Consider the following 27,769-nt stretch of genomic DNA (forward strand, 5'->3'; position numbering starts at 1 on the left):
GAGGCAATGCAGCCTGACAGTCATTTTACTCAGTGAGATCCGTGCCCTGAGCCAGCACGCCGTGCCACCACAGGTGCCACTGCTGGTACATGTGGTGAATGCCTGGTGCAGGCAACCACAGGGCTCTTGAGATTGTCTACAGCTCCACTGCAGCCACAACCTCAGTAACCCACACGTCTTAAAAAAAAAAAGTCATCTTGCCAGCATCGTTTAAAGCCCCTGAAACCTTGGAAAAAAAGAGTTCTGTAGATTTAATTGCTATTAATGGCCACTCGAGTCTATTTTTACCACTTGTCCTTCCACAGGGTCATAAAATCTCTCCAAAAGCTGAATGGATGTGCTTTTGCCACAGCCACTGCTTCCCACTAATGCCAGAGTCTGTCCTTTGTTAACCTTCATGTTGAGTCCTTGCAAAACTTGAACTTCTGGCCTTGTTGGATATACAAAATGGATGTTTCTGAATTCAATGTTGCCTTCAAAATTGCTCTGAAAAGTAAGAGTTCACATGCTCATATTAGCATTTATTAGCTTTAACCATAATAACAGTACAATAATACTTAGATTTGATTATTAAAGTGAAAGAACTGACAAGAAAGTTTGGGAGGGTGTTTACAAAACTGCTTTTGAAGTCTTTTAAATTACGTATTTCAGAGCACTGTAACAGGCTTCCCAGAGAGGTTGTGGAGTCTTTTTCTCTGGAGTCATTCAAAACCCACATGGACACAGCTGTGCAACCTGCTCCAGGTGAGCCTGCTTTAGCAGGGGCTTGGACTAGATGATGTCCAGAGGTCCCTTCCAACTCCAACCATTCTGTGATATATACTGGACTGACTGTACTATCATTATTTATGGGATGATCTGCAGATGTAAGTTACTACATTCTTCTGGAGAAACAGTTTTCTGCATCTGTTGTATCTGTTTTTCACATCACGTTTGAAAAGCATATCCTTACACAAACAAACCAATGTTAACATTTTTCATTTCTGACCCATGTAATTGAGGCACTTATACCCGATATCATCTATAGTAGGGGTCCTCAAACTTTTTAACCAGGGGGCCGGCGCGCGGATGCAGTGGCAGGCAGTCATCTGTGGCTGCTTGGTTTGCCCCCGAACACCCGGCAGGTTCTGTAAATACCAGGGGCCGGACTGAGGACCCTGGGGGGACGTATCCAGCCCACGGGCCGTAGTTTGAGGACCCCTGATCTATAGCATTTGCTTTCCTGATCTCACACTGCAGGTAGCACAGTTTGAAAGAATGTAACACAAGGTCAAGATTAAGATAGCAGAGCTACATTCTTCGGTAGGTAATACACAGGCATGTAGGACAAGCTGTGTTTTAAATAAACAACATTAATTATTAATTAGCCATTCTAGCCAGGCCAATTACTAACAACACGTAGAAGGAAGGAGGCTATTGCCTCTCCTATTGTTCGGGGTAGGAGCCAGCCCTACGTACATACTAGCAGCATTGCTAGTACAGTGCTCTCACAGCAGCTGATTATCTAATTTAATGGACTCAAAGCTTTGTTTTGCTGAAGTCACAGGCATCACAGGTATTCGAGTCCAGTCTATATGAGATATATTTTAATTTAAGTTTTATTTTACCAGAGACCTTCTGCCAAATCGTTCAACATCTGTGCCAGAGGAGCCTGGTTCAAGAAGAAATGTAAGTGTGCTCGTAACTTTAAAGGCTGTAAATCCTTTATGGAATTTTATGTATAAGCTTAAAGTTATAGAAATTTGATTATACCTTCCTGAGTAGGGGCTACCATCTAAAACCTACACAGCAAGTTCATTTTAAACTTAGATGAATTTGCAAATGTAATCCTTCCAGATCACGTAAACTGAAAATATTTCATGCAGGAGTATGACAAGTGCTAAGGTCAGTTTCCTTAATGACAATTTTGGTTTAGAGGTAAGTTTGCAGGGATTTTTGGAGTATGGTTTTGGTTATTTTCTTGTTGTTTTTTCCCTTGTTGTTCCTCTCCTCCACTTTAGAGCAAACTGGATTTATTTATTGTTAGCTTTGACTTCACAAGAGCACATTTTTACTTGTAAGGGTTTCTTTTTACAGTTGTAAGAGGACAGCTCTTGGCAGAACTGTTCTGTTTCTGAGGGAACTAGTCTCTCTTATCTATAAAAAAGAGTAGAAAAATGCATTTATGTTTTATTTCTCCTTTAAACCCTTACAAAGGCAACAGAACTGTTAGTGGAACTGACATTGTCAGTGTTTTCCTGAAACCATTTAAGATGTGGGTCAGTAGAATGAAAAGTGTTTTTTTTAAGCCCATTCAGAGCAAAACTACACTTCTGACTGAAGAACAAAAATAATATGGTCTGTTAAAGGACAATAAATAGAGTTGGTACCACTATTTTGTAACACATCAATCTCTTGTGACACCCTAAAAACCCCTATAAAGCTATTACAGTTGCAGACAATAAAATATTACTGGTTTAGTTTGTTTCAACATTTTTCGGAAAACCCACCCCAAAACCCCAAGCCAAAAAAACCCAAAACAATAAAACCCCTTACCAATTTTTCACCTTCTTCACTGTAACTGTCAATTAGAGGTTTTCTGTCCAAAAGCTGAAAGATTCTTTGGGCTGACACTCTAGCTTTGCCATAATCTGGTGCCAGGGAAGCAGACTGACCAACATTCATAGCTGCAAATATGATCGAAGAGAAGACTCTACAGTAAAGACAAAGCATCATGCATTTGAGGTAGAGCAATGCGTTGTTTTCCTCATGTGTAAAACAAGCTTTCAGAATACAGTTTTTCAGCGTCTTTAGATTATGACATTTCTAGAGCTCCTCATGCCCAGAAATGTCATCCAGTATTAGGAAGTTCTATTTGTTCCTATAACTACTTCGTAGATGAGCAACGGCATGACATCACTTTTCTATATAATACCCTCTGCTTAGAAGGAACATCAAACTGCAAAGACTTCTCCAAAGTAGGTGAGCTGAGCTTGCTGCTCACTCTTGCAGCTTCACTGCCTGAATATGCACCTTCCACCAAAACAGCACCTCTGCCCAAACTGTGCTCCCAACCAGGCTGAATTCCTGAATGTCTGTGCCCCATTACCTCTATAATTTGATGAAATAATTTGCATGCATTAAATCACTATCCTGTGTATAATTATTTTTTTTTACATTTTATAAAGTATACTCACATAAATACATTTTCGAAGTTGGTCAGACAACGGGCAATGAGCCAAGCCCCAAATCTGAAGACTGCTGCATTAATAAAGTAGTTTGCACATTGAGCTACTCCATAGGTAAATCCATAGAGAGGGGCTTTTTTTAGAGAATCTCTGATAAAGGAAGAGACTTTCCATAAATAACTCAAAACGTAACCAAAACAGCAGACACTAGCTAGGGCATGGCCAGATATCTGGGTTAAAGTTTTCAAGTAATACAGTGCATCCCCTGAAAACACAACAAATCAGCCCAGAACACATGCACACTCACAAACAACCCCTGCCAGACCCTAGAAGCATCCTGCATCATGACATGGAACTGCTCTTTGGACAGAAAGCAATGAGATCATTTATCCTCAGTTACGCTATCTTGAATCCCTTCCTTTGCTTTTTCTATGGCAGGGCAGGTCACCAGAGCAGTTAAAAAAAATAAAATTTAATAACTACCACATATGACCCACTTTGTTAAGCCCAGCCTAAGAGCTGCCTGCAGGCTTCCACCAGGTCTTCCCATCTGAGCAGGGACCTCTCATCCCAGTTCGGAAAGAGATGTATTGCTGGGTATCCCCTGCAGGGATTCAGACTAAGCCTCTATTTCTCAATCCATCCTTCTGGAGGAGTTTCATTTTGTGTAGCTAATTCAATGCACACTGTATAAGAGTCTGGAGGACTCTGCCCTCATGGTTTCGGATGGTCTCTGAGGAAATGGAAATCTCCTTTCTCGTCCAAGCTGTAAATCAGAGACCTTTGACAGTCTGGATGAGTGTCCTGCCCATATCTGGGTATTACCAGATCACCAGACACTGAATTGTAACCGTTTTGGCTGAGGACACATTATGCAATGCATCATTTTCAATTCCTTTTTCTACATTAGTTACCTTGAAGAAGGAAAGAAACAAATTAGATTTTGCGTCACTTTATTTAAATAAAATGTAACTTGAAAAATCTGGCATCCCTGATGATTCAAATGTGTTTCAGTGGAGACAAGTCAGTGGGATGTAGCAGGTCAAACAAGGGAAACATATGAAGTTCATTTCATGATTTCAAAACCATAAAAGGGGAATAAAACTGGTTTATGTTAAAAAGGCTGTGGTATGGGAGTTAACTGTCAGTTCCTGAGTTAGCTAGCATCAATGCAATACACTGAAATGAAGCAAACATATGTCCTATATTCTAGGCATACACAGGCAAATAATATTCTGTAACACACACAGAGAATGCAGTTTACAAAGTGTTTCCATAATGAAAAGGAAAATTCTGTAAATGTCTTTTTTCACTCTGCGTTTAAGATTGTATCTTAAAATATATCAAGTGAACAAATTTCAAAACTATGTAAACAGCTATTGATATCCCTCCCAATCTTTTGGGTATTGGATAGTTTGCAAGAAATGCATTTACAGTAAATCTGAGAGACTGAAATCTACAAAGAAAGAATTATTAAAGAAAAAATTCCCACCTATATGGACCATTCAAGCTAGCCACATATCTTTCATAAAATGCTTCTTCCCTGGTCAATGAAGCTACAGTTCTTATGTTTTCAACCGATTCTGTTGAAATCTAAATTAGGAGATAAACAAGTAAGAGTTAATCCCTTACAACCGCAGTCTACGACTTATCTCCTAAATGCTTGATCTCTTCTCAGGCGTTTGTTATTTTAAGACCAGAAAGTGCTTGCTTTAGAGAGGAGATCTAGGTCTATTACCACGTGAGGGAAAGCCCAGAGCAATGAGATGATTCACCCCATGTTCACAAGACAAGGAAGGGGCTGAAGCCAACAACATCTTAAAGTTCAGAACCTTGGGCCAGCACACAGCCCCTGCCTTAACCCATGGTTGTGATCCCGATGAATTAAACATCATTTATAGAACAGGAACAAACCCTAGTCATCTGGACACAGCTTGCAGTTTTGCATGGACTACTTCTGTCTACTAGTGAAGTGCTATCAGGTAAATGACAGCAGTACCCTGAAACTAGAGCACATTAATGGTTTGCTACTTTATTCCATCACAAAATGCAATGTCAGGGCTTGACAACTCAGCCCTGCAATACTGCTGGCCACAGCACAGAGCAGTGCAGGCTACACTGCTCACCCTAGGCACAAGGCACACCAGCGCCGGTGCTGCTCTGTTACAAGCTGTCCCCAGCAATCCACTATGGAGGCTTTCAAAAGCATTTTTTTTCCCTAATTTACAGATGGTTTGTGTTATCTATGTTTTGCTTTTCTTGGGGATATATAAACATTCCCTTCATCCCCCACCCTGTCCTGCCCTCTCCCTCCTTCATTTGGCTTGGAAAATTGAGTCAGCTGTAATATAGCTACAATATTGTCCTTAAACAGTGATCTCACACCATAACCCTGTAGTTAAAACTGGAGAACTTACTCTTCCAGCCTCTTCCAGAGCTTTTTGATCTTTTGCGGCATGACCAGACACAGAACTAACACTTGCAGCATTCGTAGCAATAACGAAAGGAATGCAGGCCAGGATAAGCAAAGTTAACTGCCAGCCGTATACGAAAGCAATAACGATGGCAGTCAGAAGGGTAGAGACAGTCATAGTCGTCAGTCCAAGGCGGCTTCCAGTTGCCTAAGAAAACCCCAGAAACCCCCAAATATCAGTCACTCGAGTTTCTTTTTGTTACTTATATTACCACTTCAAATTGCTGTATAGCCAAGGCCAGCAGTTCAGCTGGAAAATGAAGCCATGTGTGGTCATGTGCATGGACATGATGCACCTACTTACATAACTGTTCTTAGACATTCCTTGTACCTGCCGGCACCCAGGCCTTCAAGCGAGGTTGAAATAGTCTAAACAGTTGGCCATAATAGTTGTTTAGTGAAATATGTATCTGGGACTTCCCACACTACCTGAGGCACAGAAGACTGCAGCCACTGTCACAGTAGGGCAGGTTGGTAGTTAGGTGCCCAGCATTAGGCAAGAAGGCTGTTCTAAATACAGCCATCCACTGACCTGTCCCACTAACTGTGGTGGAAAGTACTCATTCTCACGTTCTCACACTGCTACACCTGGGGTTGGGTTCTCAGAAAAACAGTCTGGGTTTGGACCCTGCAGAAATGTTTTATCCGAGTTGGATAGTGAGTGGGAAAGATGAACTCATACTGAAGAACTCTAACCTCCTCACAGCCTGTGTAACCTTTTCATCAAGAACTTTTAAAATGAGAGATGGTTAGCATCCAGCATCCAGCATCCGGGTGGGCTCTGATCTACAGAAAAAAGGTCTGAAGACAACCCTGTTGAAATAGTTAATCTTCCAAAATTTGGCTTGATGGAAAAAACAAAAATCCTTGGGTGGGAAGCAAAAATTCTTCTCCCTTTTGCCAAAGACTTTCCTGCCCTGAAAAGACTTTTCTTGTTCAATAGAATTTAAAATAGTAATGATTAAACCAATGCCAAGGTGAATTGTTGCCATATGTTCTAGGGGTTGCACATAAAGATGGATTTGGAAACTTCAGCCAGCGCAGCATGAGGCACGGTACTTACTGACACTGTAGTGCTGCAGAGAACACACTAGCTCTGGAGACCAATTCATGGCCTTAGTTGACTTTTGTAGTTAGGGGACTCTACACACCCCTCCTTTCTACTGCCCTGACAGGGTGATATAGTTCAATACCACCGAAGAAAGCTGGAACTTTAAAAGATGAAAATCACTACGTTTTCTCAAAGACTATTTTCTCACTACAAGCCCATAAGGAAGGAGGACAGGAGAGAGAAACCAAAGTCTATGGAGACTGAAAAATGTAGGGATTAAAGAGGTTTTGACGTACAAGTTCGAAAGAAACAAAGACAACTTAAAACAAACCAGTAAACTTTTCCCCCACAAGTTGTGCAGTGATATTTTTATTTTATTTTTTTTTAAGGAAAAGGGAAGAAACAGACACATTTGGCAGATTGTCAGGGACTGATGATGAGGTAAGCAGTGGGAGGAAGTGGTCAGAATTTGCTCTATTGTCCCACCAGTGTCCACTGCTTACCTCTCCCATACTAGCACCTTGAGTCATTCCTTCCCTTGGTCATTGCCCTCCCTGGTATTCTTTATTAATGCTGGGCAATTTCTTTCAGTTTGGTCTGCTGGTGTGTGAAGTGCATTTGGTGGGGAATGGGAAGAATTCTCTTCATTAAGGTCAGTAAAGGTTTGTATCATCTGCAGATGCAACCTTTTCATGGCACTCAGGTGACACCCATCATAGGATGCAAAAAAATGGGGTCCACTGATTCTGGTCCCCAGCACATATACAGATTTCACTTTGCATGGTGAAGTGGTCTACAAGTTATATGTTTAGCTTAAAGACTTACAGGGAAGGAAATGAAAGGTACATGAACAACTGCTGGATTTTTTTATAGTTCTCAGAAATTATTGGCTGGGAAGCCATTTCCAAAGTGTCAACAGCATGCTATGTAAATGCACCTGCCAGTGTGTGGAGTAGATTTACTACCTTGTGTTTTGAAATAATTTAGTGGCTCTTGACAATTTGAATTAATATTTGTAAGGAAAAAAATACTTAATAAGCACACAAAAGAGAACAGCATACCCCTTTGACTTGGGAAGCATCTGTAGCAAGCCGAGTTAGTAGAACACCAACAGCATTTTTCTGATCATCGTACCATCCAACCTCCTGCAAGAAAAGATGCTAATTTGTCTCTTAAAAATTACATGGTCTTACTGTATTTCAGATTTATCGGGATTACTAATAAAATGAACAAATATTTCCAGCTCAGGTAGCATACAGGGAAACAGAAGTACAAGTCATGATGGCTAACTGCAATATTCTTCCTCCACAGTCAGCATCTTCCAAGCAAACTAAAAGAAAAAGCTTAAATACTATTCTGTTATGAACACCTAATTGTTCACAAAGTTGTGATGTTCTTCTGAATGTACCTATTTAGAAACTTTGATTATAAACCCCTCCCCTTTCACTCAGTCCTTCCATGGGCCTGAAGAAGTTCACTATTGCCTTCTTATAAGTTACTTATTCCATTAACTATAGAAGAGCACTTGCTTATCTATATTTGTACATACAGAAAGGAAATGAGGCTCTTTTATCTCTAAAGGCTATGGCAGATTTTGGGTCTTTTAATCACTAATTTTCCCTATCATATTTCAGATGTTGCTAGGAACCCACAGGTTCTTGATCCCAGTGGATGTGTGCAGTGCCAAGTTATGCATTCTCAAGACTTCTATACAAGTAACTTGAAATTGCACAAATTAACAGGAAAGGTTTAATATAAGTGTACTCTTCTCACAGGTAATTCTTGATGCAATAGGGCAATTTGACTTTTTTGCAGCAAAAAATTATCAGATTGTCTATTTGCTATGGATTGCAGCATGTAGATTTAAATTTAAACAACTAAACAGATTACCCTTAAATCTATATATTACATACTTGCATCATGACCACTCAAGCAAGGGGAGATTAAGCCTTTTTGGTCATCTTTGCACAGACAGATCTCCACAAATTTGTGTGCTATTAATATGCCAGAAATACACACATTTGAAAAATTAGACTATCTGCAGTAGCAGTATTAGGCCAACTGCACGTGGATTAGGAGATTTTCAGAACAGTCGTACTTTTTCCTAAGCTAGTGGTAGAAAAGATGTATTTTTGTTTTCTTTTCTCCAGACCACACAATTAAAAGCCAATGTGTACCTTGTAACAGTCTGCAAAAGCCATGTGGCTCTCATGATACCCTAGCTGCCTAATTCATACCTGCTGAAGCAGTGCTCTGAAGGACAAAGAACGCAGTCTCATTGTTAGCATTTCCCCAGCCTTCCCAAACATGAATCCCTGGGGGAGGAAAGAGTCACAGTTTCTCATCTGATACTTTAACTCTGTCCGTAAAGCCACACAGCAAAAGCAATGACACCAAAAAGTCTCCTACAACCCCCTGTGCATGTATACATCTTGGGAAAACCACCATTCACATTCCTGGGACCTGAGACTATTCTCCCCACATAAAAGAAGCAACATGGCAATGAAGGCATGAGCTTCGTTGTAACACCTTCTTTGTATACCCCAACAGCACTAGAAGATAAATCAGCCTATCTACTCTGCTACCAGAGACACTCGCTCGCAGCAGTCATAGCAATGGATTTTACAATACAGACACCAATGTGCAGTAACTTTTCTGCAAGCTGTGAAGCACTCATAAGACAACAAACAGTAAAGTTTGCTTGATGGTATGAAAAATACCATCTGCTATGGGAAGAGTCTATTTTGTACTTACTTTGGCAAGAGCCTATAGACTGTCAATGAGAAATGACAGCCTAAGGCCAGACCCTCAGCTTTGATTTCAATCATGCTGAATTCATAATGCCTTCAGTGGCTTATCTAAACCAGCAGCAAATATAGACATATGTCTTTAAGAAAACACACCCATAAACCCCACATATCTCAGGAAGAACCCTGGCACTTCTGCATGTATTTGTAAGCTCTGATTGGCATCTTGCTTCTCAGACTGCACTGATATGCTGGGCAGTTAACTTCTAAAATTTCAGTGTAGTGACACTTACTTGGATTATATATGCTGCTAAGGTAATCACTCCAAGTAAAAGAAACATTAAAGAAAGCACCAAAGTGTTTTTACTCCGCTTTTCTGGATCTGTTTCTTGAAAAGCCTATGCAAGAAAAAACACAAAAATGAGTATGTAGACAATAGTGCCAGTTACATAAACCAGCCTTCATCTCAAGAAGCTTGTCTACTTCAATTTCTCTTCGCAAGTATCCTGGATCCTGAAATCTGTCTGCAGTCAACTTTGCCGAGGGCCAGAATACAGTCCAGCTTTCCATTTAACCTACATCTCGCTTATTTGTTCCTCCAGCTCCAGCTGTTGTTCCTCCTTTCCTCTGCTAGTTAGATGCAGCTCCACCAGGCTCTGCCTCTACAGGGTCACTTCACCAACACGTATCCATTTTTCATTGGATCCATTTATACAAGTGAGTTTTACCCAGTCTTACATGGGGAGAACTGGCTGAGCATGAGGGAGGCTCACAATTGCAATGCCCTTTTGTGAAATTCACAAACTTACCCCAATGATTTTTCCAAATATAACAGCAAATGCAGGATGGACCCCACCTGAGACAGCAGCAGCAATCACTCCCAGAAGTACATACAGCCATTCAGGTTTGTTCAGAGCCAGGATTCTTGAGTAAGGCACAACAGGGAGATTTTCTTCCTACATGAAATGGAAAGCTGCAAGTTTTCCATGGAAAGTTGCAGAACATTAAATTCCTCAGACAGTGGGTGTTCATTAGGCTTTGAGCAGTGAACTGTCTTGGTAAATTACTGAAAGCCCTCTCTGTGCACTCAGAGTGAGAAAACATGCTGGAGATCCGCTGCTTTGCTGTTTCATATCCTACAACTTCAACTGCACTGTAAAAGTTTGGAGGCAAAAAACTTAAAAGGCGAAGTCAGGAGGGGAGAAAGGCCAGGACCATTCATTGAAAGTCAGATAGGAGTGGTCACCATGAATGACAAATAACACTTGAACTTTTATAAAGAACTAAAAGTCTCACTGTTCGGAGCACAGAAAAGATTCCTCCAATTCAGCTAAACGCTAGTGGGCTGGCAGGAATGCAATTGGGCAGAGGGGTCATCTTTCTCTTTTAAAAACTATAGCTTATGCATCATTACCAAAGCATGAAAGAGGCATATGTAACAGTCAGTTAGCCCGCATCGCCTTTGAAAGTACAAAAAAATGCCCTGTTCTGCTTCACTAATTTATTCAAGTGCCTATGCCTCCACAGGGGGAGTTCTGGAAAAGCACAAAATGAAAACATTGGAAATGAGACAAAATATTAGGCAGGATTATGAGTAAGTTGTTCTTGCTTCCTGGTTATATTATCCCATGTTTTGGATGCTGAATGAAGGTGGCTAAGCCTTAACCATAAAAGTGGGCTGAGCTTCCTGAAACAATTACAACTGCTGGATGCTTGGTTTCTTAATTTTCTTGTGAATACAATGAACACTGAAGTCTTGAACATGAACAGACACGGCTTCCTCTGAAGTCTTAAGCAGTATTAATACACAGACAAAAAGTATCTTTTGAAGTCGCATTCACTTTTTTGTGATAGCATGAAGGAGGTGGATCCATTCCTGTTATCTGAAATATGTATTAGCTGGAAGCTATATTTTGGTGAGAAGGAATATCAGTAGATACAAATTACACTATTTTAAATAATCAGATGTTGTATTACAGATGAGATCCTAACTTTCATAGCTTTGAAAGGTTCCATAGTTTTCCTTCAGATTTAAAATTCTATTTCTTCACTTCAGGCATCCTGAAGCCAGGTAGAAAAACCAAAACCCAAAACAACCCACCAAAACCACTCTTCCGATGCATTTCATGCAAAAAACTGCTGTAGTTTAAGCACCACAAAACAAAACCAAGTTTCTGCTGACCTCCCTATCCAAAGTCTGATCCAGAGTCCACTAGAAATCTGCTTTTATTGATTGCCATGAACATGTTTTACCCAACTGGTAAAAAAACAAATTTCTGTCTCTAAAACCTGAACTCCTATATAGCTTTTATTTCTATATGACATTTGTCAACTACAGTGTTTTACCTGAAAAATACCTCCAGAACTGGATGTTTTAAAGCATATGCTAAGACTGAGAGGGAGAGAGAATAATGGTTCTTTTATTTTTAATACACCTCACAATGTCAGGGTTTTGATATATGTTTTTTTCCTCATTTGCCATAAATATAATATGATATTCCAAAGTGCCTTAAAAATTGGTATGCAGAATCCAGGGATTACATTATTCACAACAGTGACTGTCAGGAAATAATGAAACCTGTAAATGAAATCTCACAACTAATTTTAATTAGATGGAATTAAAACATCAGTAACACTGAAATAATGCACTTAATTTTATGAAACATGACAAATCAACAGCACAAGTTTTTTCCAGCTCCACACTAAGTCAGCAAGTGTTAAAATGAAGTTTTTTTAGTAAGTTGTACACAATTTTCCCCATACTCGTAGGACAAATACTCAGCCCCGTTGCACTGGCAACCAGCTATGTAAAAGTAATTAAAGCTATGTGCTTTGAGTTTATGCTTACATGTTATCACTAAAATTTTAAATTTAAGTTTAAAACCAACCTCCAACTCTTTCTTTTTCTTTTTTCCAGAGGACTTTTTCTTAGAAGAGCGTCTCTTGCTCTTATATCTGCTGGATCTTCTTCGAATGCTGCCTCTCCCAGGGATCACTGATTCTTCAAAACTATCTTGAAGAGTCAGCTCCTCCACAAGATCATTTCTGTAATTTTCCTCATATTCCTCACCTCCTGTGTCTTCACTGTCTTCTGATGTCCCATCATCTTGAACATTATTGCTACAACCCTAGTGAGAGTTCAGGAAATACAAGGTATTTTGAAGCAGGGAGAAGGAAGAGTATATTTTTCTCATGAGTACTGCTGTTTTAATCATGTGATCGCTGTTGCCTATAGGCCACATATTTCAGTCTGTAATGGCAGAGCAGTAGACTATTTGGTACTGATTTTTTTTTTTCTTTTTCTTTTCTCTTATTCTTTAAGCAGTCTATGGAATCCACCTGGAATCTAACAGTTCTGTGGTTGTGCCATAATTATGTAGTCTGTGCCTTCAACTCACTTATGTTTTTGACATATTGGATTGCGTAAATTTGAAACACTTTTATGGGTAAAACACCCAAGAATTCCAAGCCTGTGTCCATGCCCAGACTAGAGTGACTGAGCAGCTGCCAGCTGGACAACATGCAGGAACTACAGAGAGAAAATGGCTCCGCATACCAGCATTTCACAACTTTGTGAAATGGAGAAAGAAAATAAATAAATTTGCCCATACCTGCTGCATTACAAGGGAATAGTAGACTCCCTTCTGCAACATGAGTTCACTGTGTGTTCCTTGTTCAACCACAATGCCCTTCTCAAATCCAGCAATAGTGTCAGCCGATCTGATGGTAGACAGTCTGTGAGCAATCACAATAGTGGTACGTCCAGCGCGAGCCTTACAGTAAAACAACAGAAGAAGTTTACATTAAAATGTGCAAGAAAACAGCACAGAAAAAAAACCAAAATTATTTTAGGCATTTATAAGATAAAATAAATCCAAACTTTAAAAATATTTTTTTTTTCTAAAAGCAAAGATACATTTTTTCCTGGTTTCATGTCTCTTGTTTAACAGTCTAAGGATACTTTCATTTGCCTAAATCAGGCAGAGAAAACCACATTAGTATTGTTAGACAGGCAATGTGGGCTGTAATTAAGGTTATTTGACTTTTTACCAAACTTGAACGATTTGAGTTAAAGTTGCCCATAAAGTGTTTCCATGTGTATGCATGGGAAGGAAACGTGGCAAGAATACTTAGATATTTTCTCAAAATAAAGCTAGTATAGCTAGCATATAAAGGCTATTTTCTTTATATACTGTCCATGCATATTTTTGGAAGTATAGTATTAGCATGACTTCTGACAAGACTTTACAGGAAAGTGTAGAGGAGCAGAGCACATCTGGGGTCAGAAATGGGGTTTAGCCACTCCCTAAAGCTTTCTCCCAGTCTTTTGAAGTATGCTACATCTCAAGTCAGGAGCCTGGTGAGATTTGGCGAGGAGAGCTGCTGAAGCCTCCATCTGCAGGTTACATGTTCCATTCCTCTCCAGCTCTCACATGCAGACCAGTGATGTTCAAAGCTCTCATGCAGCAAATAAGCACACGCCAGCTTGCAGCTGCTGGAGAGTGCAGCTTTCCTGCTTGCTGATGCCTGGAGCAGATGGTAGCTTGGGGGCAGGAAGAGAAATTCAAGAGAACCTCACACAACAAATATGTTCTGCAGTCAAGGAGTCTGCTGGAAGTTACTTGCTACAGAAAACGTACATAATATGGGCAAAGGAACAGGAGTGTGCAGAAGATGAGGACAGTTCCAGTAGGTGAATGCTTCCATGGAGATCTGGCTTCTTCCCCTACACCTGCTATCTAGTTATCATGGATCTGATGCAAGTCACTCAAAATCTGTCGCAGGAGGTCTGCCTCAGTGCAGTTTTCATGCCTGTGCCCTAACATTCAGAGGTGCAGAGTAGCCTTCACAGCTGCAGTTGGGAGCTGTGTTCAGCATAAGCAAAATACTTTAAAAGATGCAAAGTTATCTGAACAGCAGCGTACTACAAGTATCTGCATATGACTGCTCTGAAACAGCGTGCATTTGTGAGGTTAATATCTCTGCTTCTCAGCTGTAAAAATACTGAACAATGTTAGCACCACTTTTTCCACTCGGGGATACTAAGAAGAAATTTGTAAATCCCATTTGGGGACTACACCAGTAAACATCAAAAAGTTGTGAAAAAATGAGTAAGTTATGATTCAGGGCTCATTTTGGTGTGTTCTGGGAACATGCTGAAGGATGAGGAAGAAAACAGAACAGTTACGTTAACTGAGCGATCTCCCTCTATGTTATGCACCAAATGAAGCAATAAGCTTCTGGAAAAGTTTAGTATTTGATTATGGAATTAAAGAACATACAGAAGAAATCTAAATTACAGCTGAAACAGCAATCATTTAGTGCTTAACTTTGCAACAAAATATTATTTATATAAAAATTAGATTAGATTAATATTATTTTTGCATCTATGTGTTACCTCAATATTAATATCAGTATAATCATGTGGATATAACCAACAGCTACGTGTTACCTCAGATTTAAAATGGACTGGTAATGAAGGTGACAAATTCTGTAATAACTCTTATTTCTCTGTGCATAACTACTGAAATGAAAGGCAGGATTTTTCACTTAGCTTTTAAGAATACTTTTTAAATAAACATTAGATAAATGAAAAAATATTCCAGCCCAACCATGAAGTTCTTTTAATCAAAGCCTTTAGGTTCCACTACATCTTGGTGGAAACTGCTGACAAAGGAGGGCTGCAAGGAAGGGACTGTGAGCTGATGGGACGGAGTCATGGTTAGAAGTTCTGACAGCTCTGCTCTGCAGCAGTGCCAACCCTAGAGCTGTGGGGCTGATAAAAAACACAAGGGGGCAGAAATTTAGTATTTGTAACTGGCTCTGCTTTTGTTCTGTGATTCCCATTCAATGTCTGTAAGGAAAGAAAATGGCTAAATCCCAAGAGCTTTCTGAAAATTAGGAAGCAACTGTTCAACGAAGAATGAATACTAGGAATATCACACATTTCTATTAATTCACCTGAAAGGCCAGTCGGTCCTCATACCTTGCCTTGGTAAGTTGCCATCCATATTTCACCAGCATATGAACAATTGTGATTTGAAAAAGGGAGTGCAGGAGACCCAAGTTAGTTACACACGATAAAGTGTCTTGGTAATTCATAATAATGCTAAAAAAACCCAAATAAACATGATACTTAAGGAGAGTTTTGATCATTTAAACTCCCTGTCAAAACACTGAAATTGGAACATCCAGCCACATTTTGTTTTCCAGTGTTCTTGGTTTCAATGGAAACCTGCGCTGCAAACTGCACATTAATTTTTCTTAAGTGCTATTACACCTTTTCATGGCAACTGGTAGCTTCAATATTGTGGCTCCTACCTTATCAAGAGCTGCTTGCACTATGGATTCACTCTGAGTATCTAGTGCAGATGTAGCTTCATCCAGAAGAAGAATCTTGGGATTTCTTGCTAGGGCGCGGGCAATAGCTATTCGCTGCTTCTGTCCTCCACTCAGCTGAGCCCCTCTTTCCCCCACTATGGTGTTAAATTTCTGAGAAAGGAGAAAACAAAACAGAAGCTGTGGGACATCTCAAATGAAATCCTCACTTCTCTGTGTGCTCATAAGTACTCAGCTTTTAGACAAGCGGTAGCTTTATCTGGCTAACTTGAGCATGGGCATAGCACACATGAAACTGCATCTATCCACGTAGCCTTTAGCCAAGCCCTCCCACCCCCATTACATACTTTACATGCCTAACTTTGAACTTATGGTTCTTCAAATCTTGATCTTTACTGCTTGCACAGAGAGTGCTTCAAAACCTGGGTTTTTGCAAGACAAGCCTGTAAAAGGCATCTCCATTTACTGAGGACTGCCTACCTGTCCAACAGGGTTGGGATCATAGAGACTCACCAGGACCTATAACATTGCCTCCTCTGAACCCGAGACCCACCTCCCTTCCAGAGCCATGGCTTGGTTCCTACTGTCACTCATTCAAGTGGCAAGTCTCAAAGTCCAGTGTAGTCTTTTATTATATAGTTGTTTAAGAGTAAATATTGTCAACTAACTTCCTAAGAAGGAAGTTCAGAACAGATTGACACACTAGAAATAGTACATGCTTGAGAGATGGGGGATGAGCTCTCTGAGGTAGAAGAAGAATTTGAAATCAAGTCCTGGGTGGGCATTTTTTCCACGTCTTTTTAACTGCAGGACCAAAAGGAAGACGATATCATTGTCCATTCCTGAGGATGTGTTTTGAATGACTGATCTCACTTCCAGCCCACACCTTGAAAGTAGTAAGGCACCTACTGCTAGGAGAGGGCTCAAGGCTGTGAATCTCAGGCAGAGGGAGAGCTCAAGCTCCCAGCTGCTGAAAACGGCCTTGGTTCAGGGCATACTTACCTACACCCCCCATTTCCTATTGAACATGCAGACAGCTCCTGACAAAGAGTTTCGGATTTCTGCATCTTCTCTTTAAGAGCCCAACACTTCCCACACCTTGTGAGATGGGTAGGGATGGTAATACAGCTGTGAAGCTTCCCTTCTGAGTTAAGGCACTGGCAGCTTTTCCAGACTTAGGCACAAATCCTTTGAGGGTAACCAACCAAAGGCACAGTATCTAGCCCAGAAAGGCCCTGAACTGAAAGCTGCCGGAGGCTATAAGAGTATTTTGAGAAGTTAAACTACAACTTGAATACCCACGCTCTCCCCCTCAGAAACAGGACGCTGGCCTAAATGGACCTTTTATTCTTACACTCAAAAGAAGTTCACAAACTCACATCAGGCAGTCTAGATATGAAGTCAAAAGCATTGGCTTCCTTGGCTGCTTGCTCAATTTCAGCATCAGAAATATCTTCTCGGCCATAGCGAATATTTTCGGCTATTGTTGTTGCAAACAAAACAGGTTCCTGGCTCACGATACCAATATTTTCTCGTAGCCACTTTACATTAAGTGTCTGAATATCCCGACCATCTAAGGTAATCTGGTAGAAAAAGTGTATGTCAAAGAAGTTGAGAAATGCATTTTTTTCAGAATAAATCAATTAATTACTATTACTTAAATATCAGCTACAAAGGCAAAAAAAAAAAGTCTTTAGCAGAAAACTATGTTGGGGGAGAGTTAAAACTGTAGTTTTTTATCCATTACACAAGCTAGTAAATGGTGAGCAGCAGCATAAACAGAGGTTTGTTCTCCTTCCCCACCCCCAGTAACCATCTTGTCCAACCTGGCTTAAGAGTTTTCCAGCTCTCCTGCATATTTTTACCCTGTTCTCATGCCCCTGTGCCAGTTTGCTGCTGTTGCAGTTGTGGCTACACTACTGCCTCTGTGGCCGTACTTTACACCAGATCAAAGAAATAGTCCAAGTTGACTAAAAAGGAAGGGAAAGTTATTTTTTATCTAGATCATTTGCAATGTGGTCCTGTGAACATTGATTGACATTAGCACAGGGGAGGAACTGAGGAACTGAGCAAACTGAGGCATGGGGACAAGAATAAACAGTCGCAGAGACAACAATTTTAAGAAACAGCTGTGTTGATAAGATAGCCACCTTAATACACTATGTAGTGATAGTTCAGCATTTAACATTTGAAATGCTTGCCTAGTTTCAACCTGCAGTAACAACTACTAAGTAGCATTCTTTAAATATGAGAAGAACATTTCACTGAAAAATATATTGTTTGTTTTCCTCCTTTTTCCCTTTGGAAATTTCTTATGAGAAGTATTTATCATTTACTGACTGGATCTAGTGTTTAGAGGTAGAGCAGATGTACAACGTGTAATGATGGAAACTTTTACTGTGGGTTAGAAGATAGAGAAAATGAGCCAAGAAAACAACCACTTAAAATAGGAAAACTCCAGGTTTTAGTTTATGTTCAATGAACAGAAAGCGAAGCACAGCAGGGCACTGCTGGACTATGTTTTGCTTAACAAAAAAATGTTAACAGAACCTTAGAAGCCAATTACTGATTAAAATAATTTTAAATTCTGATCTTGCATCTATTCCAAGATTTGTGGTATTTACTATTTCTGGCATAGTAGTGCAAGAAGAACAATGAAGTCAAGCTAACAGGAGAAGATAGTTAATTTGAAATTTAAATTGTGCAAATACTGAACTATGCAGAAGTATACTCAAATTCAATAAAAAATAAAAATAAAAATCGAGGTTCAGTCAAGTATGGGAAACTCATTTTTATCCTAATAGTTCTCAGTTTTTACAGCTCATTTGCAGGCACTCACTTCTCCCTGGACAGGATCGTAGAACCTCTGCAGCAACTGAACAGTAGTGCTTTTTCCACAACCACTGGCACCAACTAAAGCAATGGTCTTCCCAGTTTGAACTTTCAAGTTTAGACCTTTGAGAATCTGGAAAAATAAATAAATTATATCTTAGTTTGACACGCTTGATTAGAGAATGGTCTGTCAAGGTAACTGCAGCAATAATCAGAGCAGTAGTAAGGGGCACAGTCTGAAGGTATGCCAATACTAGTAAGTTAATCGTACCTGAGAATATTCTGGAGCACTGATATGAAAGAGCCTGCATCTGTGCTTGTGAAATGTGTTAGTCTTCGAAACAGGATGGCTACATGCAACCTGCCTTTTGGGAATGGCCCCTTGATCCTCTGGCTACCAAACCAAGCCTGGGAATTATTTGAGAAGATTGATAGCTGGAACAAGCCAAGTTCATGCCAAGAAACATTTTAAGAGTTCCCTTGCATAGACCATTGCATTCCAGTGCCTGGGAAAATTCCTCAGCACACTTACATCAACTAATATAGACATAGCCAGAGTACTCTAAACTTGATAGCTCGTTTTCTCTAGTTTGTGTGATCTGGTAGCAGGCTCGGGGTCTTACTTTCTCCTGCTGTCCTCCATTTTCCAATGTGTAGGCAATGGCATAACACTTATGAATCTCACAGGAAAATATTTCTAAGGTGCTAAGCAGTATTGCTGAGAAGCAAGCCTCCTCTCTTCTGTTTTCAGAATATGAATGGCTGTTTTGACAAGGTAACTGCTGGAAAGCTGTTACGAAATCCCAGCCCTCATTGTTAACTGCCTCAGCAACCCAGGGAGTAGTTACAGATTAATGACACCTTTGTTGCCATCTTCACATTTAGGAACTTTTTACGTCAAAAGATGTCCATGTCATATACCAGCAATGCTGTGTAGTTGCCAAAATATCTGGCTGCTGTGGGAACTCTTCTTGTTTATACCAGGGTGTTTTATAATTTTGCCTACTGAGAGATTAAAATTGTTGCAATATTGCTCTCCTCTACTTGTTTTACATCTAGCAGGGTTTGTGTCTCCAAGAAGCTGATATCCTGGTGCCTGCATTATCAGGTAAGAACTATATTCTGGAAACCATAATTTCTCCAGATGCAAATAGTCACAACCGTCTAATAGACTGTTTCTAACTCTTTTATCAGGCAAGGTGTTGTCAAGATTAAAACTAACAATAACTAGACTCCTTAGATCTCTTTGATTTGGTTTAGCCTGGACAGGGGAGATTACACCGTGTTGCATTTATTGTTTGAGATTGTGGATAACTCCTACATATCTTTGCTGATTCCTTCTGGCTGTATTAGATAACATTGATGCTCTTAGCAGGGAGAGCTGCTGAATCAGTAGATTTGGGAAGGATGACAGAGTATTTCTTATTTCCCCTCCCATTTGGCATGCAGACTCAACACATCTCATCAGCCTGAATAGCACTTTTAGGAAGAAGAATGAAGAGTCTGCTTCTGTCACTTCTGATTTCTGAGCCAAGAGTGAAAGATGATGCATTGCACTGACTTCAGTTAGGCAGAAAGCCTAGCTCTGGGGTCTGCCCTTCAGCAGCCCCAGTGTCCTGGGAACAGGATTTGATGCGCAATGGGACAGATCTCAGATGACTGAGGTGGGAAGAGCCATCTGAAGAAATAGCCACAGTAATATGAATTTTCCCATTCTCACCACTGAATTGGCATGTTTGGCTTTTAATTGTTGACGTTTAAAAATCTCTATTTCTACCTTTCTCTTCATCAAGTAACAGCAGCAGCAAATTCCTTTTCCTATCACCTTTATCAGGATTCTTGAAAGATTGTAAACTGTTGAATACGGTAGGGAAGTCAAACCAACCGTATCACCACAAAAGTAACTGCCATGACATGATGTACATAGCACTGCACAATAATGGCATTAAGGGAAATTCAGCTGGCAAAGAATGGGACATCAGTTGATTGAACAGCAATTTTAACATCTTCCCAAAATAACATTTGACTTACAAATGTATATTTAGGATTAATGCTTCCATCCATTTGATGGCATATTGTTGTAAAACCTATCTCACATGTCATTTTTCACATGGGACATCACAGCAACTCAGAACAGCCAAGGGAATGGAAAAAGAGCAGCTTCCTGGTTTGACTTTAAAGTCTGGAAGTTCTAATGACAGATCTTAAAAGTCTTATTTGGTTTATCAGACTCTTGCTCACAGAAATTCTGACTAGGAGCAACACATTCTTCTTAGCTTTGTGCAGTAGAAGAGAATGGTGAGCAGGTAGCTAGTGGCAATAGATCTAGAGCTTTGTCTTTGTGGACTATTGGGGCGAAAAAATAATGTCCCACCTCCCAAGACAAGAATGCATATTGTGTTCAAGAACAACAAGATTAGACAAACAATGCATACATAGGCTGCAGAATTACAGTACAACAGATTAATCCAAAATGAACACTTACTTTAACATCAGGTCTGGATGGGTAACTGAAATGGATGTTTCTGAATTCAATTTCTCCTATGAGTTTGTCTGGTTTGTAGCCTTCCTTAGAACTGCTATCTATGAGCCGTTTCTGGAAAGAGGTTTTTAAATATATTGCTGGTTATCACACTTTTGGAACTGCTAGTTTACACTGCGGTATATCATAGCAAAGATGCTGCATTTTACCCACAGGATGCTGAATGCAGAGGAGCATCTAACTGTGAATGCTACTTGGACAAATAGAGTATATTTTCAAACACAACAAAAACCACAGCAGAAAATCTGTAATTGCAGAACTTTACTGTCCTTCAGCCTAAACATGGCCCTCAGTATTCACATCAGGAAGAATGATGCAGCTGTTTCTCCATGAACTTTCTAGTCCTACTTGTTTGAAGTGTTTTATGTACACAGATATCCATTTGCTGCATAACACAGCAAGATCAAGATAACAATATGGAAACCCTTCACAGCAACACCAGCATTGCAGCTTTATAATGTTATAACTTTCAATAACACTATTAATTCCCTCCTCACCAACTCCCCCACAAAAAAAATCCCAGGTCAGCTGAAATTGTGTGTAAATGCACTTTTAAAAAATAGTATAGTGCCTTACTACTTTTCCTTTGGAGTTGCAAGTCTAATATTAAAGAAAGACGTCCTCCACAAATCTCAGATACACATGACAGGTTTCCCAGCATTCATTGTAAGAAGTAAAGAGGCGGTTTTCTTGATATGAATGGAGAGATTATGGGTTTCAGTGTTAGGCATCTATAGGGTTTATGGTTAGGGGCTTTTGAGTGTTTTTGTTACAAGGCGGGGAAAAAAAAAGGGAAAAAAAGTGTGGTTGAAAGGTTTCTTTTGTGCTTACCTTATTGATAATCTGATATACTTCATAGGCAGCTCCACGCGCATTAGCTACACTTTCCAGGTTAGGAGCTGCCTGGCCCAGGGAGAAGGCTCCAATGAGCACAGAGAAGAACACCTGTGGGAGATGGAGGGCATTATGAGAGTTAACTGCGATTACAGAGCCACCAGCGCCTAGCTGTTAAATGCCCACAACTTTCTAGTGCACCCTTTCCAGGAAAATTAAATATAAAAGTGAAAGAAAGGTGCATTTCACAGTTGCTCCTGTCCACTCCTCATTTTCCTGGGGTGAATGGTAACTACTGACACATGCTTTTGTGGCATGAATGTTCAATGTTCTTGCACTATTTATCATGTATAAATAGAACAAAATTTCTCCATTGCTTTCCAGATGCTGCTAAAATTAGCTTGCAAAATTTAGTCCAGATTTTAACTGAAATCCCACCTGTGGGACCAACACACAATAAACTTTACATGCTGTGAGGAACCATACTGAGGAGAACACAACAGAAGTCACTGGACTGTGTAAGTTAAGCATGTAGCCAAACTTTTGACAGCAAGAAGATAGCTAACTACCTGCAAACCATTACTAAATTAGAAGCACTGTTAGTGTATGGTAAACACTTGCAGGTAAACAACAAAATACGCAGAAAACATTGTGGCTAAAAGAGATGGTGAAGACTTCCCAGTACGCATTCAGCACACCAGTGGGATTAATTTTATCCTAGTGTCTAGCTAGAATTTTGTTGGCAGTCCACTTTACTTATCTTTGCTGTCTAAACCACTGGTTCTAGGTTGTTCATCCTGCCTTACAATAGGGTCCAGGACAAGTGAGAAGTGCAGATACTTTTGCCTCTACACTGATTAGAGTGGGAACTCAATGTGCCCTCTTCAAAGTTGTTATATCAAAAGCTAGGTAAGATGAATGCCTTCCTTTCAGTTCTTTTATAACAAGCAAGTCTCTAGCAACCAATTAGCAAGCAGTTGGCAGAAAATAGAAATAATTATATACACTACTTGCATAGTTCTTTTCTTGAAGTGGCAGAGCATTTTTCAAAGCTGCATTGCTATACTTACAATTAACACACGACCAATGTCATAATTTTCTTCCTCAGCAGTGAGTTTGGTTCCATACCAAAATGCAAGCGCATAGGATCCAAAGGTAAGAAATTGTGAAACACCTAGAGATGTATTGGTGGTAATGGATTTTTTCACTCCAACACTTCTAGCCATCTCTAAGTTAGCATCATATCTAAAAGTGAATAAGAAAACCATCAGCTTGACAGGTACCACATACCATTCTGATTGGTATTTCCCAGTGCCCTTTACTTAATTAAAGCTAGTTCTACCATAAAAGCAATTGAAGTCTCAAAGAGAATACAGATATTTTTAATTTTTTTTGAAAGAGAACTAGTAGGGGTATAATTCCTTTGAATAATTCTCCTCTGACATGCTGACGACATTGTTATACTTCTATGGAAGTTTAGAAAACAATTGAGTAGCATGCCTTCATCATCATGAGAGAAGACACGATACCAATCTTGAGCCATTTGTTTGCATTAGTCCTGAAAGAAAACCTTTAGAAAGTTTTATCAACATTACCTATTGAAGGTAAGGTTTAGTCTTCCACATTTAAAAAAAGGCAAAACAAGAAAAACCCCAACTCGGGCAGTATGGATGAAGGCAGGTAAACAAATAGAACCCAGAGTTCCCTCTAAGGCCAGAGTTTTTCTTACTGGTCATTTTGACAAGTCAGGAATCTTTCTCTTAGGTTAGTTTACTGATTAATATGGCAATATAGCAAACAAGTGGACATGGAACACCAGTATAAAGACTGACAAGTTCAATGTGAGAATTATTTCTTCCAAGGATAGCTCATATTCATTCACCTCCAGCTTCCAGCTAATAGCTTTCACTTACACAAGCTCATTATAGAAAGTATAGTCTAGAAATAGTGCATCTTTTTACTTGTCAGCAACATGTTCAACAGCTTACACTTTTTTCCTAATACAAGTTTTCTATACAAAACATTCCCCACAGTAAGAAGGCATGAAATTCAGTCAGCCAGGCAGGAATCTTAAACCAATATGCATTAATTTTGTTCATGTAAATTGCTTACATGCTAAAACCACTATATTTGTTACTCAAATATATTTAAATGTTTTAGCTTGGCTGTGCTCTTAAAACTAACCCTACCTTCAACTCAGCAGCATCATAGGTCTTCCAGGGAAGTGAGAACTGGATTTCAGCAATTTAACAAGTACACATGATCATTCAGCTACAGAGGAAGAGCCAAGCCACTGCCAGAAACAGATGACTGAAGGTCCCTTGCAAGCATAACCATTTGTAATCAGTGGAAGCACTGGGCAGTGAAAGGTTTCTTTTCCTAACTCTGAGGCCATTGTTCAAGAGCTGTGCAGGAGCCACAGTACAGAATTTGCAAAATGCCCTAGTTTGTCCCTGGTAGAAGTTTGCCTGTCCCTAGTAGAAAATAGAAAATGTTCCTAGGAAAGCCACCAATTCCATGGTTAGGTTTTGGTTTTTTGGGGTTTTTTTTGGTTTGTTTGTTTTTTTGTTTTACATTAAATGGAGGTGGAGCTGTGGAAGAGGCTGATTGCTCAACCATGGAGGAAAGGAAAGGCCTTACCAGCATGGAGTTACATGGGTATCAGTTATTTTTGTCTCTAGACCTCAAAAAAACCCAATAGTTTGAAATAGCTCCTATCATTGGATTTTCAGACACTGATGTTTGCAGGGACCAAGAAGAAGATGGGGAGGAAGGCGACAACTGATCTAGGCCATCTTAGGGCTTTTTTGTCTGTATTGTGTAAGCAGAAAGGGTCTTAATATTATTGCAACTTAAGCACAAGTCCCAGTAAGCAGAATACAGTGCCATAAGATAGTCAGAGCTCAGCCCCTGGAAGCAGACAATGCAGGAGCAGGCTATAGGACCCTGAGTTAGTGTTAACATCACCTTAGAAATTTTGCACAAGACCAGGGCAAACATGACCGTTCAAAGAGATAAAAGAGGTTCATGGATTGTATGGATCAGGTCTTCTGGTTTGTCTTTCCCAACTGCATAGTATTGGTGATGCCCTGTATTTCTATACTGAATGTTATTGTTTATGCTTGTTATCTGACACATGTGAATAAATTTGTGGTCAGCCATATCCACCTAACCTTTTACATGGGACTAGGGCCAACACTGGATTAGGTTAACTACAAGTATTAGTTTCAAATCACTAAAGTAATAAAAGCCAGTAACGTGATTTTACTTGAGACTGTTACTCAGTGAGGCTTAAACATAAACTCATTAATCAAGGATCAGAACAGCAGGGCACATGTTCTAGAAGTTAAGCAATTAATCACATTCTTTGCTGCATTTGACTAATAGGTAAAGATAACCTTCCCACCACTTTCACTTCAAATTCAGTTCCAGCTCTCAATCAGAGAATAAATTTGAGTCTATGCTGCAGCATTAACACAAAGTAGCCTGCATTCTCTGACTAGGTCTATTTACACATATTTATTTTCAGGCAAGCTGTCCACTTACAGAAGGATAAAACGACACCACGAAGAATCTCTTTCTTTCCCTGCCCCTCCAAAAAAATCCCAAACCCCATAAACCACAAAACCAACTCACAGCCAAACTCCTTTTCCATATTTTAAATATAATTATTATTTCAAAAACTTACTTTGCTAATGCCTTCTCCTGTCCATTGAAAGCCATAACAGTCCTGATTGCTGTCAAAATTTCTTCTGCCACAGCTCCTGCTTTAGCATAAGCAGTCAGCTCTTTAGCAGTAAGGGATGCCAGGAGCTGGAAAGTTGAAAACCAGATGTTATTTATTGCAGCCTACTGAAAGGGTATGCGCACTGTATTGGTAAGTACGAATGATCAGCGATCAAGGCACAAGATGAGGTTTTAGGAAAGAGGGGGTCAGCTCCTCTCCATGACCTGAATTTCCCCAAAACCCAGCTTATTCTTTCATTATGTCCTCATTACAGTGAAAGACCTCATGAGCATCAGATGAGCTTCGGAGGAGCTTCATCACTGATCCACTTTCCTCCCAAGTGGAGTACAGCCTATAAGTTATATTACAACATGTGTTGGGTCAGGGAGGTGTTCCATAGCTGCTCTGGGAGGGTCTCTGAGGTGTTCAGAAGCTAGAACACCAGTGGACATCAAAGTAAGCGGGGTAGTCACATTACAACTTCTAATGTTCTTCCTAGCTTATTTGAAGTGCTTCAAGTAGGAAAACCCCATAGTACTATAAAAAAGTAACCACTCAGGAATACAAGTTGTACCCATTAATGTGGGTGGCTACAACAGATCACAAAGGGAAAATGTTTTCTTATCTGAAAGTGAAACCTCTCCAGATATTACACTAATTTATATCATTCCAGTCTGCAGCAGCTGTATATGCGTCCTGGGGTCTATGCTGTACACCACATCAAATTTGGTAAATTATTTGCAAGATATTGTATTGTATATGTGCAGATGGAAAGAGCTTGAAAGCATTTGTGTTAAAAGAGAGGCTCACAAGAGCATGCCTGAGCTTCCCCAGTGCTCTGCATGAAGAAATTGCTGCACAAGGAAGATGTGCTGATGCAGATAACCCTCCTACCACATGGCACAAGGACAGAGCATGTGGACACAAGGAATATAACTTACAAGCACATGCTTGGGAACTCAGAGAAAAGCTACAGAAGGAGGAGAAGTCATAAAGTAAGCACGGGGCCAACTTCCCAACTTAGAAACCACACTAGGTTTCTCCCATTCCTCCCCCTTTCCTGTGCATAAGGGTTGTAATGTTTTTCTGGTTTGGTTTGTTTATCAATCCCCCCACACTTACGATTGACCAAACTGCTGCTGATGCAGCAAGCAGAGGGCTGACTGACAAAATCACCAGTGTCAGCTTCCACCCGTGGACGAATCCTATAATAATCCCTGCCAGAAACGTGGCAAAGAACTGTACAAATATACAGATCTTGTCTCCGATGCCTTCGTGGATGGTGTTGATGTCACTTTAAACAATGATAATAATAATAAAAAAAAGATTTGTTAGCTTTGAATGCCCTTTATTCTAACTTCCCCCCGGCTCCGTTTCACACTGTGTGGCCTAATGTCAGAAGCTTTGCCATTTCCTAACTGGCACAGTGAAATTTCTAACCACAGCTACTGAACAGTACCATTAGCCTCTTGTGTGGCCAAAACACAGCAGAAACCTCCTATTTTTCAGGGCTCATTTTCTTTATTTTCCAGCATTCTCAGCTGTTTCTGTGCCCTGACACTGGGTCACAAATGACCTGGTTTCCTTATCCAGCTTCCAAATCGAGCAATACAAGTAAACAGCCAAACAGCCTCCTCACCTCCCATGACCATCTCCAAATGATTCCTCCCACTCAGCACCCTGCTGTATTTTATGTTAGTTCTGGCTACAGACTCAGATCAAGGGTTATCTCCATTCAATCAGAACAACTGTTATTTGGAAGAACCTGCTTTTCATACACATTTCCTTCCCCATTTTCTCTTCCCAGAACACATAGATAACAGAGCTGAGAGTGATTTCATTCAAGCTTCTCTTACACCTTTCAGGACACAGCTCTATCCAAAGCTACCTTAAAAACCAGAAAAAAATATATAAATCTGCATATATTCCCATATGCATATAGTCCCATCACATCCTGGGGCATACAGTCCTCATCCCTAAGTCTATTTAAATCTGTGGAAAAGCTCCAAAGACTTTGACTGGATGGAGTCTAGCCCAAGATCTGGCTGGATGTAAAT

General features: G+C 40.0%; 1 protein-coding gene and 2 long non-coding RNA genes across 6 annotated transcripts in view; 2 read left to right on the forward strand and 1 right to left on the reverse strand.

The window, feature by feature from the left end:
- The window catches only part of ABCB5 (ATP binding cassette subfamily B member 5), a 68,148-nt gene that overhangs the window by 11,887 nt on the left and 28,492 nt on the right, over positions 1 to 27,769 (reverse strand). For all 3 annotated transcript variants that reach the window (XM_013294507.3, XM_055804088.1, XM_055804089.1), the window contains 19 exons: positions 26,835 to 27,006; positions 25,674 to 25,798; positions 23,056 to 23,230; positions 21,983 to 22,096; positions 21,095 to 21,205; positions 18,617 to 18,742; positions 17,157 to 17,360; positions 15,760 to 15,930; positions 13,050 to 13,211; positions 12,327 to 12,566; positions 10,248 to 10,394; positions 9,732 to 9,836; positions 8,929 to 9,006; positions 7,753 to 7,836; positions 5,585 to 5,788; positions 4,660 to 4,760; positions 3,177 to 3,317; positions 2,536 to 2,692; positions 289 to 486 (listed from right to left, as the gene is read on the reverse strand). In XM_013294507.3, the coding sequence (XP_013149961.3) occupies positions 289 to 486; positions 2,536 to 2,692; positions 3,177 to 3,317; positions 4,660 to 4,760; positions 5,585 to 5,788; positions 7,753 to 7,836; positions 8,929 to 9,006; positions 9,732 to 9,836; positions 10,248 to 10,394; positions 12,327 to 12,566; positions 13,050 to 13,211; positions 15,760 to 15,930; positions 17,157 to 17,360; positions 18,617 to 18,742; positions 21,095 to 21,205; positions 21,983 to 22,096; positions 23,056 to 23,230; positions 25,674 to 25,798; positions 26,835 to 27,006 (2,815 nt within the window). The remainder of the gene's footprint in view (positions 1 to 288; positions 487 to 2,535; positions 2,693 to 3,176; positions 3,318 to 4,659; positions 4,761 to 5,584; positions 5,789 to 7,752; positions 7,837 to 8,928; positions 9,007 to 9,731; positions 9,837 to 10,247; positions 10,395 to 12,326; positions 12,567 to 13,049; positions 13,212 to 15,759; positions 15,931 to 17,156; positions 17,361 to 18,616; positions 18,743 to 21,094; positions 21,206 to 21,982; positions 22,097 to 23,055; positions 23,231 to 25,673; positions 25,799 to 26,834; positions 27,007 to 27,769) is intronic.
- On the forward strand, positions 413 to 2,459 carry LOC129784472 (uncharacterized). The gene is made up of 2 exons (XR_008747226.1): positions 413 to 493; positions 654 to 2,459. It is a non-coding gene; the product is annotated as an uncharacterized LOC129784472 (long non-coding RNA).
- Positions 7,021 to 12,464, forward strand: LOC114010515 (uncharacterized). Of its 2 annotated transcripts, none has more exons than XR_008747227.1 (3): positions 7,021 to 7,132; positions 7,283 to 7,343; positions 12,356 to 12,464. It is a non-coding gene; the product is annotated as an uncharacterized LOC114010515 (long non-coding RNA). The 2 variants fall into 2 exon arrangements; XR_003551950.2 differs by lacking the exon at positions 12,356 to 12,464 and adding an exon at positions 8,842 to 8,916.

The sequence above is a fragment of the Falco peregrinus genome, chromosome 5 (genome assembly GCF_023634155.1).
Source record: "Falco peregrinus isolate bFalPer1 chromosome 5, bFalPer1.pri, whole genome shotgun sequence".
NCBI lineage: Eukaryota > Metazoa > Chordata > Aves > Falconiformes > Falconidae > Falco > Falco peregrinus.